At 53.4% G+C, this 12014-nt stretch overlaps 1 protein-coding gene across 2 annotated transcripts in view; it reads right to left on the bottom strand.

Moving 5' to 3' along the window:
• The window catches only part of ENG (endoglin), a 32435-nt gene extending 20427 nt beyond the window's left edge, over positions 1 to 12008 (bottom strand). For both annotated transcript variants that reach the window (XM_010856888.1, XM_010856889.1), the window contains exons 1-2: positions 11720 to 12008; positions 3087 to 3229 (exon numbers count right to left, since the gene is read on the bottom strand). In XM_010856888.1, the coding sequence (XP_010855190.1) occupies positions 3087 to 3229; positions 11720 to 11786 (210 nt within the window). In that variant the 5' untranslated portion in view covers positions 11787 to 12008. The remainder of the gene's footprint in view (positions 1 to 3086; positions 3230 to 11719) is intronic.
• Positions 12009 to 12014: the final 6 nt, after the last annotated feature.

The following is a 12014-nucleotide window of genomic DNA, read 5'->3' as shown; positions in this document are numbered from 1 at the left end:
TTGGCTCTGTGCCAGGGTTTGCAGAAGGCAGCCATAGGTCGGGAGGGATTGGGCTGGTTGCTGAGACAGCCTCCACCCACGCCACCGCTGCCAGCTCATGTTTCTTGCCTCTAGGCCTTTGCTCAGGCAATGCCCTTTGCCTGGAATGCCCTTGACGCCCCTCTGTCTGGCTCGATGCTGGGAGTCATTTCCCTACTGCCCCTTCCTTCCACATTCAGTGATCATCCTCCCGGGGCCCACAGCCCCTGGCACCCCCTTCCCTCCACTGCCAAGTCCATCACTCAGTACCAGGGCTTGCCGAGGCCCACCTCTGCCTCTCCTGCGAGTGCCTCCAGGGCCGTGGCTAGTGCTGCTTTGTCTCTTCACCATCAGTGCCGTACACAGGCTGGACACAGAGCAGGCACCTGGCAAGGACTGGTTGTGGGAAACTGTTGGACTGGAGATCCCCTTCTTGGCGGCTGCCTGGTGAGGAAGGTACCTCCCAGGGAAACCACAGTTCTTTCAGTGTTACTGTAGTAGGTCCAATGGGACTGTGGGCTCTCTTGGGACAAGAGAGCCACGAGCATCCAGCTCCAGGAGGCTAGACCTCAGCTGCCCCTCTGCAAGTGCATTCATAGACCCTGCTTCAGCCACCTGGTAGCAGTTGCCTGTGCGGATCCAATTAGTTGAGTGATGTGAAGATGCTCGGTACATTGTAGCATGTCAGGCCAAATGAGAGTATTGACATGAGAGACGTAGATCCCACAGAGGAGATGCTATAAGGACAGGTGCAGCTACTGTAAGTTAAGTAGCGGCTTTCGGCAGAACCATGCTCAGTATGCGGCCTGCATTGCCCCCCTGGATTCTCGCAGCCTCCTTACGAGGTAGTTTTGGTCATCATCCCCATGTTTCCCATGGAAAGCCAAGGCTTGGAGACATGGCCCAGGGTCACGCCCCTATAAGGGGTGAGGTTCAGTTCAAAGACAATCTTGCTTCAGAGCCCATGTTCTTGACCTTCCAGGTCACATAGCAATACATTCATTCATTCATTCATTTGTATACACAGTCACTGGTGCACATCAGGCCCTGGGCCAGATTCAACTACTCCATGACTCTTTGGTGAGTCCCTGAGCCCAAGAAATGTGTGTCTGTTGGAGCCTGGAGAGAAGGAGCCCCCTGCCTGCCCAGTGTGATATGAGATGCTGGCCAGCGATGGATGCAGAACTGGGTCCCCCATCTCCCAAACCCCAGCGCTTTCCATCACCCCCTCAAACAAACAGGTTCAACAGTTCTGGAGCCTACAGCCTGGCTCCTTGAGTTAAAAGCTGGACACTCCATGGACTGAGTTCTCTGGTAGAGGCAGAAAGTGACAAGGAGATTCTGTTGTCATGAGTTCAGGATGACAGGTTACAGCAGCATCTTGTTGTGCACCTAAAAATCCTCCAACAACTGTCACTGTTCACAGGATGAAGACCAGGCCGCTTGCTGTGGCAACTGGGCCTTGTCAATCTCCCCAGCTGTGCCCCGAGGAGAAATGGATGCTCACGCTACAGCAAGCCATGTGATGCTGACCCCAAACGAGGCCTGCCTCCCTGCCTGTGCGTTCACTCTGTCCACTCACTGCGTCCTCGGTTCAGCCCCACGGCCTCCTTCAGTCTGTGAGCTCTGGCCATCCTTAGCGTTCTTGCAATCTCCAGGAAGCCCTGCCTAACCCCATAGCAGCCCTGTGCTCCCTGAGAAAGCTCCAGTCACCTGGGTCCTGGCTGTCTGTCTGCACATGTCTCCCATGGCCCTGGGTTCTTGGCCAGGAGCCTTCTCTGACTCTGGCCCACGGCTGAGTGATTGGGGCTGGGGGCATCCCAGCCACCCAGGTGAGGCGCCGAGACCTGAATATCTGAACAAAAAAAATGAACTTGCAGAGGGCAATCTCATTTTCCCTATCATTACCAAACTTGAAAAAAAAAAAATTACAATGGCTATCGAAAGCATATAACGTGTTTGGCTCTATCTGGAGCTTGGGGATTATCAAGGCCTACAGTCCTCGTGGCAGGCAGGGTGGTGGGGAGCAGGGCCCCCCGATATTGGTGGTCTGGGCACCATCTTATCACTGCACAAATGCAGGTCAGCCTAACAGTTTCAGGGACCACAAGTTCACCCCGAGCTGACACCACTAAATCGCTATCAGGACCTGAGGCTGCATGGGCCAGGTGTGGTCATCAGCCCAGGAGGGCCAGGTGCCCCCTGAACACAGATCCACTGGGGAATCCAGGGGACGGCCTAGTTTGGAGTCTCCAGGGATCTAGTGAACTTGGACCTCAGACATATTGCTTCACCTTTCTTGGCCTGCCACGGGTCCCTCCTCTGAAAAATGGGGAGACAGACCCCTGACAGATGGGCCCTCGAGAGGCTTACTACATGTAAGGTGCTTAATTCTGTTCCCAGCACTTAGTAGGCCTAGCACAGTACCTAGCACACAGTAAGTGCTCAATAAATGTGTTATTACTATCAGGAGGGACCTAGACAAACTCGTGGTGGGTCTTCTTGGTAAGGGGATGAGAGTCTCAGAGATGACGTCATCAGTTTCCAGACCCTGACCCGGTCATAGGAGTTTGATGAGTGATATTCCAGGGAGGGAAGCACTTTCTCAAGGTCAAGGCTGCCAGAAGCAAAGCCGTATCCACTGAGAAGAAGTGAGCTCCCCATCACCGGAGGTGCACAAACAACCACTCGCCTGGCTTTTTTCCACTCCTCTGCTGGCCAAACCCAGCCCTTCCCACCTGGGTCTTGTGCGGTTTGGGGATTATCAAGGCCCACAGTCCTTGTGGCAGGCAGCGTGGTGAGGAGCAGGCCACTCCCCCCGATATTGGTGGTCTGGGCACTGTCTTATCACTGCACAAGTGCAGGGCAACCTAACGGTTTCAGGGGCCACAAGAAGAAGATTACCACCAGAAATGCCTCTGCTGACAAGCCCTGTGAGATGCCCATGTCACTATCCTGGCAGAATCCCTGGTGAGGACTCAGCCCACTACCCCAGGGACTGAGTCCTCAACTCATTGGCCCTGGACCATCCTCTGGGTCCCCACCCGACCCTGCCATCTGGCACTCACCCCTAGGAACGTCAAGAAGAGGACGTGGACTTCTAGGGTGGCATCGGGGATCTGAGCCACACAACCCTCAGAAACCTGGCTCGTTACGTATGTCACCTCGGAGTCCACAGGCTGTAGGTCACAGTAGACTGTTTCTGCAAGACCTGTGGGAGATCACAGTGGGGAGAGGGACAGGTTAAGAACAAGGTGGTGACAACTGCTCCCACTTTCCGAATGCCTACTGGATGCTTGGCACTGTTTAAGGTCTTTCTTACATCTTCACAGCTACTTTCCAAGGTGTGTGTGTATGTGTGTGTGTGTGTGTGTGTGTGCGCGCTTGGTCACTCAGTCGTGTCTGACTCATTGCGACCCCGTGGAGCCTGCCCAGCTCCTCTGCCCATGGAATTTTCCAGGCAAGAATACTGGAGAGGGGTGTCATTTCCTCCTCCAGGGGATCTTCCCAACCCAAGGTAGATATCATCACATTCATTCCACAGATGAAGAAACTGAGCCTCAGAAATGAAAAATCTCTTACCTGAGGTCCCAGTGCTAGTAAGTATAGGGTCAACAGATAAAATGCAGGACGTCCAAATTTGAATAAATAAATACGTATTTAAAGTATAAGCATATCCCAAACATTGCATGGGGTATACTTAGACTAAAAATTTTTCAGTGTTTATCTGAAATTAAAATTTCACTGGGCATCCTATATTTTCATTTGCTACACGCGGCAACGCTAATGGTGTGGCAGGGCCCACATGTACACGCACCCAAGCCTCTCGACTGGTTCGCTCCAAAGGATCAGGAGGCAAAACTTCCCCTCGTGAGCCTCAAGGAGGCTTGAGAGTCTCCTGGCCCCGGCGGAGAGAGCGAGTCCAGGTTCAGAGGGCAGGGCCGGAGTAGGCCGCAGAGCCTGCTGCCCGGAAACGCAGGTCCTGAGGGAAGGGAATGGAATTTCACCCCGACCCAGCAGAGGAGGAAGAGGAAATGAGGCCCCTACACCTCGTCTGAAGGAATGTGCCGGGGAAGGGGGGGGCTCCGGAGGAGGGAAGGAGGACAGAGAAGGGGAGACTGTTTGGAAGTTTGTGTCTCCATCTTGTCGCGCTCACTTCCTGTTTTCTTGGAGATCAAAGATGGGCGCGGAGGGCCTGGCCGCACGTCCAGCCGACGCCAGCCCAGAGGATGGGGGGAGGGAGGCTTCTTCCGAATCCCGGGCTATTGGTCTGGCTTTGGCTTAACCCGGTCTCTTTGCCCAACTTTCCACTGGTTGGCTCAGGACCCCCAGAGGTCAGAGAAGGACATAAGATGGCCGCCCCACACCCCCACACACACCACCCGCCAGCAACCACTTGGGAAGGATAAGTTCAGGACAAGAACGTTTGGCTTAGAAGTCCTCGCCCTGGCCCTGTCCTGTGTGCCAGGGACCCCAGAGTGCCTGTGGAATAGGGCATTTGAAAGCCAGGGTCCCTGGAACCAGGCTGACCTGGGTTTGTGTCTGAGGAGGCCCAACGCTTACTAGCCTATGTGGCTTTGGTGAACTACTTCACTTTGGGCTTCGGTGTCCTCACTGGTAAAAGGACACTAAGAATAGAATCCACAAAACCATACAGGTGACTGAGAGGACTCCATGAGACAAGGCGTATGGCTGTTTGTTGCTGTTTTTACTTTTTGGCCCCACCGCACAGCCTGTAGGGTCTTAGCTCCCCAGTCAGGGATCAAACCTGCACTTCCTACGGTGGAAGCACAGAGTCTTAACCGCTGGACAGCAGAGGTCATTCTTCTGATTTTAATTCTTTGATTGCCTCTGGCCATTGGAAAAGAACAGTTGGTCCCAGGTGGGTGGTGAAGTGCTGGGACAGGACAGCTTGCAGGCGCGGGGCCTCAGAGAGGGAGGTCACTGGTGTTTCAGGCTCATCTAGACTCAAGGGCTGGTACCTTTTGCTGCTGTCCCCACTACTTGGGGACCCACCAAGCCCCTCAGTGCTCCCCACATTCCCCCTGACCCTGTCAGTGAGCACAGGCTTCTTGGCTGTTGCTTAGTCCTCCTGTAGAGATGGGAGACTGCAGTCCAGAGATGCAGGATGTCCAGAGTTACACAGCACACACAGCTGACCGGGCTGGGTTCAGACCTACCTCTCCCCTCGCAGTCTGGGGTCTGGTCTGCAGATTAGCCCAGCGCCTTCCTCCTTCCTTCAGACTTTCCCTGCCCCCTCCCCAGACTTCCAGGAACCCCAGTTCCTCCCAGATCGCTGGGGCCGCCTGGGGCCACCTCCTCCATGCCGTCAGCGGGAGAGGCCACAGGCCTGGCCATTATGTAATGATCAGATAACAGGCCAGGCTGGGAGATCAGATAAGAGGTCCATTTATTTTGGGGCCTTTTCGAGTCCTGGCCGCCCCCACCCCGCAGACGAGAATGGGGAGACAGGAGGGAGTGTGACGCCCGGGGCCTGTCTCCCGGCGCCGGAGGCGGGCCCAGACAAAGCTGAAAACAATCCCCTGGCACCAAGGGAAACTCCTGGGACCTGGGTTGGAGGAGGCGCCGCTGGGGGCCCGGGTGACCGGGTGAGTGAGAGACCCAGCACTGGGGAGCCACCACTCCAGCCCTGTCTGCTCCCTCTCCTGCCCCACCCACGAGCGCACAGCCACCTCAGGGCTTTCCAAATGGCCACCCCAAGCACCTAGGGAGGCCAAGAGCGTAACGGTCAGCAAAACCAGCTCTGGAGCTGGACGGTATGAGCAAAATCCCAGCTCTGCCTCTTGGACAGCTGGTCAGCATGAGCAAGAGCCTAACTTCTCTGAGCCTCAGCTTCCCCCTTTGCAAGACAGCTGCCATCATGTTTCCTGGGCATCAGGGACTATTTAGAGGCTTTGCATGAGTACATTCATTTGATGCGTGCAGCAATCCTACAAGATGGGGACTGTTATTATGACCATTTGACACAGGGGGACACCAAAGAGTAGGGAGAGGCAAGAATTTGGAAAAGATCCTGATGCTGGAAAGATTGAGGGCGAACAGGAGAAGAGGCTGACAGAGGACGAGATGGTTGGATGGGATCACCAACTCAATGAATGTGAATTTGAGAAAACTCCAGGAGATAGTGAAGGACAAGGAAGCCTGGCGTGCTGCAGTTCTTGGGGTTGCAAAGAGTTGGACATGACTGAGCAGCTGAACAACCACAGCAAGAATTTGCCTGAGGGCACCCAGCTGTTAAGCGGCAGGGTTCATACTGGAACCCAGACCGTCCAGCTCTAGCACCCAGCACCCACTGCACAGGCTGTGTTAGCTGCATGAGGTAACCCGTGTACAGATCCTGGTATGCAGTAAGTGTTTTGGACACAGAGGCCGTGATCATTCTATGAAACCAGGGCAGGTCCTCTTTGACAGAGGTCTTTTCTGCTTTTTCTCTTCTTCAGTCACCCAGTCACCCTTTGCTCCTTTCAGGATCCAACCACGGCCTCAAAGATTTCCCTGCGTCCAGCCCAACCACTGCTCCCTGGGCCTGGCCACCAGCAAGACCTCAGCACTCCTTTCCCCAGTCTGTCCTGGGCTGCTGATGTCTCTGGCTTAAGGCCACCCTCCACAACCTGGAGTGGAGTTAAAAAGTACCAGGATCCAGGACTTCCCTGGTGGTCCAGCGGCTAAGACTCTGAGCCCCCAGTGCAGGGGGCCCAGGTTTGATCCCTGGTCAGGGAACTAGATCTCACCTGCCGCAATTAAGAGTTCCCATGCCACAATTAAAGATCCCACTGCTGCAATTAAAAAATTTTTTTAAAATAAAGTGCGGGGATCAAGAGATGTTGAAGTTTCAGATCCTGATTCTGCTTCTTTCCAGCTTCCTTTCCATGCCTCAGTGCTATTATTTGTAAAATGGAGTGGTCGTAGTCAAAATACCTTCCTCAGTGAGTTGGTGGAAACATTGGTAAATTGACCCATGCATGGTGCTAAGCAGGATTCCTGCTCAGGAACTGGCAGTCTCTGTCAGTTATTTATGTCCATCAGGGGGGATGTGAACGTTTTCATCAAACATACCTTGTTCCTTGCCCTTTCTGTGCCCTCTCCCTGAACACTGCTTTTCAACTCCTATTCATCTTTCAAAACCCTGTGGGGAAAATCTCATCAGAACCCATCCAGCTGTGCTCTAGGTGAGAGACCCACTATAGGTGCAGGAAAGAAACCTAATGTGTGGGGTGAGATGATTTGGCAACAGAGAACCTCACTGTCTTCCCCAAGGCACTATGGTGTATGGTTAGGTCCCAGGCTCGAGCTCCTGTTACTCATTTCTGAGCTGTGTTACTCAGGCAAATTCCTTCACCTGCCAGCGCCCTAGAATTCTCAGCTGTGAACTGGGGCTAATAGGAGAGCCTGCTTCATCGGGCTTTTGTGCAGGTTAAGTCTGATAGTACACATAACAGGCCTAGAGCAGTGGTCTGGCCTTCATCTCCACCTTTGTCACAAGTATTAAAGTCAGTTTAGCCCTGGATGAGGGTTCTCTTTAGCCTCCAGAGCTGATGCCCCAAAGCTGGGGTTGGAGCTAGAAGAAGGGGCTCCAGAACCAGGACGATCAGTATTCCAAGCCTCCCACAGCCACCCAGGCCACCTATGGTACAAGGAAAACAAGCTGAGTTCAATAGACAGCTTGGATCTGTCACTAGTCCTGAGCCTTGATTTCCTCATCCATAATCTGGGTATAGAGACAAAGGGCTGCCTGATGCACTGGAGACACAGAAGAGGCGGCCCCTCCCGCTCACCCTGATTCCTCATTAGGCCCTTTGTCCTCCAAGGGTCCAGCACTGACCTAATGGTGCCCATAAGAAATTGAGATAGATTCTTTCTCTCCCTCTGGGGTTTAGTGTTACCAACTATCCGGCCGAAGTGAGAACCTTAATTAATGGTCCTGCCCTCACTGTCCCAGGGAACCCCTGTCTCCTGGTTCACACAGCTCCTGCTCCAACCTACCTTTCCTCCTGGCAAACGAGAAGCTGCCCCAAATGCAGACTCTAGGGATGGATATCTGTAGGCTGTGTCCTGCATCCCTAGCCCCTTCTCAGGGGTCAGGGCTGGGGAGACCCTCACGCAGGTGGCCAGCAGCTCAGGGGATGCCAAGTCACACCTCTACCCTGTCTTTCAGCAAGCCCTTACCCACACTTAGGAAACACTCTTTGATTCCAGCCACCCCGCATGGGCCACGAACCCCAGCACCTCCACTTCTGGGACTCTATCCAAGTGAAATACTCCAAAATACAGGAAAAGATGCATGTACCAAAAACGTGCTTGGAAGTGGTATTTATAACTGGTCCCAAGGGGAAACCACCTAAGTATTCAACAACAAAGGATTCATTAGGGAAATGATGAGATGGCACGTTTAAGGGAGAGAATATTCTAGAACCACAATGGCATGATCATGGAGTCCACATGACAACATAGAAAACTTCTGGGACATAAAAAGTGTACGTAAGATTTCCAAGTTTGATCCACTTGCATTGAAAAATGCTAGACAATAGCCAGTAAGAAAGACACCAGCATGCTAACAAGGCCCAAATTAATAGAAGGAGCTGGGAGGTCATTTCCCCCATTCTTATCTATTTTCTTTGAGGAGCAGACTCTAGTGAGTATATGGTTAAATTGCTTTAAAAAAAATCTACATATTTGCTCTTAAAAGAAATTCCAACATGACAGGAAAGGATGTTTTAGAAAGTGAAGATCCTCTAGAAGAACCTGGTGCTAAAGAGCAGTGACATTGGGGTTTTCTTTGTGCACATGGTACATTGCATATGTGCTCAATCGTGTCTGACTCTGCAACCCCCTGGACTGTAGCCCTCCAGGCTCCTCTGTCCATGGGATTCTCCAGGCAAGAATACTGGAGTGGGTTGCCATTTCCTTCTCCAGGGGATATTCCCAACCCAGGGATCAAACCCAAGTCTGCTGTCTCCTGCATTTGGCCGGCAGTTTCTTTTACTGGCTGAGCCACTTGGGAAGCTCAGAGTGTGTGTTACTGCTATTTTATTCTTATAGAACTGGAGTCAGTACTGTACGAGCATCTGACAGTGTGTCCCAGACAGATGTCCACAACAGTGTAGATCTGGGAATAGCTTTTTCTTGGTAACCGCTATGTGAGATTCCAGTACATAGTCAGCCATGTCATGGAGCCCAGGCTGGTGGACACTGCCTGGCTTTTGTTACAGGCACCTACGGACCATACATCCTTACTGAGTTGGGCAAGTAAGGCCTTGGGGCTGACTTCTGAAGGCAAGGATGTTACATAAGTTAGGGTTTTGAAAGATTCTGCCAAGTTGTGTTCCCAGAAGGCTGGATTCATCTGGGGACCTGTTTTGGTCCAATTTTGACCCCGCTCAGCTTGAATGAGGATGTCTGGGTCACTAGCACCCACACCCCCCTCCCCTGGCGTGGAGATCTGGCTTCCACATCCTGGTCCTGGTCCTGGTCCCCATCTGCCCTCCAGGGGCCTCAGTTTACCAGCCAGTAACTGAGCTGGGTCGGATGGGTTTGGAATGCCCTTGAGCCCTATGCTCAAGGGGTGCCCTTTGAAAGGTTCTGCCAAGTTGTGTTCCCAGAAGGCTGGATCCATCTGGGGACCTGTTTTGATCCTATTTTGACAGCTGGTGTGCCAGCACCTTCCAGCAGGAGCAGATTAATACGTTATCAGGAGTTTTTCCAACTGGCTCTTAAACACAGCCATAATTAAAAATTAAATTTTATAAGCTTATAATTAAATAAATCACATATTTTATGTGCAATATATATCAAATGTACACTATTGTATTGAAAGTCATAAACCCCTAATTATTTTATTCCGCTTATATTATCTGTGTTCTTGAGGTTATCTATGTCTGTCATATCTGGGTGGTGGAAATAGTAGATAAAGCTTTATTATGGTGCAGCCGCCCCAACTCCAAGTCTGCTGAGTTGATAGCTTGAAATCAGCTGGGTGGGAACATTGACACCATGAATATTAACAAACATTAACCCCCCCTGCCCTCACCCACCTCTCCCAACCCACTGTTGACTCTTTGCCAGCACACCACTGCCTTCCATCCTATAAAACCCGACCCTAAAGAGCTGCGAGGGTCTTTCTCTGATGACCTAGAGGAAGAGAGTGTTATCAGACTAGAAAGTGGGGGAGGCTGGAGAAAGGCAAGATGGCCGGGGGCCTATCGTGGAGTTCAGGTACAGCTTCTGTTGGAACTGTGTGAACTCAGCAGGTCAGAACCTCCACTTCCCCTCCTGTAAAATGGGGTGATAGAGACAGCCGTCTTGGAAGATAATTGGGAGCTTATGGAGAGCAGCTGCCATATCACTCCCTGATCAGGACCAAGTGATCCTGTGGCTCAAAGGAGCCGCAGGCCTGGGGCGAAACCCTGCTGGATCACTTAATGTCTTAGACTCGGTTTCCTGTATTGTCAGTGAGGCAGTGGGAAGAGCTTAGAGACCCAGGATTAGGGACCTTAAAATGCCTTGGCTGGAGTTAGGGGCTTCCCTGATGGCTCAGTGATAAAGAACCTGCCTGCAAAGCAAGAGACAGAGAGAGACGCAGGTTCGATCCCTGACGTGGGAAGATCCCCTGGAGAAGGAAATGGCAACCCACTCCAGTATGCTTGCCTGGAGAAATCCCGTGGACAGAAGAGCCTGGCGGGCTATAGTCCACGTGGTCGCAAAGAGTCAGATACGACTGAGTGACTAAATAACAATAACGACAGGGTAGGGCAGGGAGGGGGTGATCATCATTGCTTCTGTTCCCATTCTCACCCCCCTCCCCTACCCCTTAAGGAGGTCCTGGATGTGCCCGAGGTGAGGGGGTGTCCACAGGGCTTTCTGGGGGCTTCAAATAAATGAGGGGCAGGGCACAGAGAGGCCCAAGGAGAGTGGCATGAGGGGCCAGGGTCCCCGACTCCTCGCTAACTCTCGTCTGGTCATTTCAAAAGGTCGCAGAGGCCATGACCACCTGGAGAAGCCCCCGGGCTGAACCCCTAGTCTGGGCTGTGCCCCTATTCTGCACACTTCTTGGGTATAAGCGGAGGGAGCACCCAGTCAGAAGGGTTCTGGGAGCCGCTCACAGGCCTCGGGGAAGGTGAAGGAGGAGGAATGTAATCATAAAACCACAACAAACAGAAACCAGCTTGCCACTGACTTTCCCCGAGGGGGCTTCTCTTATCACCCTCTACTCGCCTCAGCGGCCCGAAGGCAGTCCCCCAATATCACACCACGAGGAAACACAACAGGAGATCTGAACCCAGAGCCCAGGTTCTGACTCTGAGACCGTGCACCCTCCCATCCCACCCATGCCTCAGATGAGGAACTTAAGGCCCAGAGAGGGTAGGGGACTCGCCAGGGGCTGCACAGCACTCTAGGACCTGGGCTTCCTGGGGAGAAACTGGACATAGCTGGAGGCCAGAGCTAAGGTAAATAACTCATCACTGTTTGCCCGAGTCATTTAGGATGGAAAGTTCTTCATCCTGCCAAACCGGGACGTTTGGTCACCCTGTGACATCTGTCTCAGGTGGTCCAGAACCCCCCCGACCCCAGGACAGCTCCACTGGGCGCGAATTGGGACAGAGGGAGGAGGCCGGGAACACTCGGGGCCTGGTCTGTGCCCTGGGGGCCCAGTCACCCCCTCCCCGGGTCCCTGGACACCTACTTGTGGGGCCGAGGCTGCATACGACCAGCAGCAGGGCCATGGCCTGGCAGAGCACGCCGCGGTCCATGCTGTCCTTCCGGGGGTCTGCGTGCGGGGCCTTATCCGGTGTCCAGGGGCAGGGCTGCGGACGGGTGCGGGGGCCGGCGTGGGCTCTCGCAGGGACCCAAGGGCAGCAGGCAGCTGGAGCGACGGCGTCCCTGCTCCAGCCTTCTGAGGTGGCGGCCGAGGGGTCAGGAGAAGCGGGCACGGGAGCGTGGGGCCAGGCCAGGGGGTTGCTGGGCCAGCCTTAAGCGGT

Source organism: Bison bison, unplaced genomic scaffold (assembly GCF_000754665.1).
Source record: "Bison bison bison isolate TAMUID 2011002044 unplaced genomic scaffold, Bison_UMD1.0 scf7180017864375, whole genome shotgun sequence".
Taxonomy (NCBI): domain Eukaryota; kingdom Metazoa; phylum Chordata; class Mammalia; order Artiodactyla; family Bovidae; genus Bison; species Bison bison.
The sequence above is the reverse complement of the archived record's forward strand: the minus strand, read 5'-3'. Positions and strand labels throughout refer to the sequence as shown.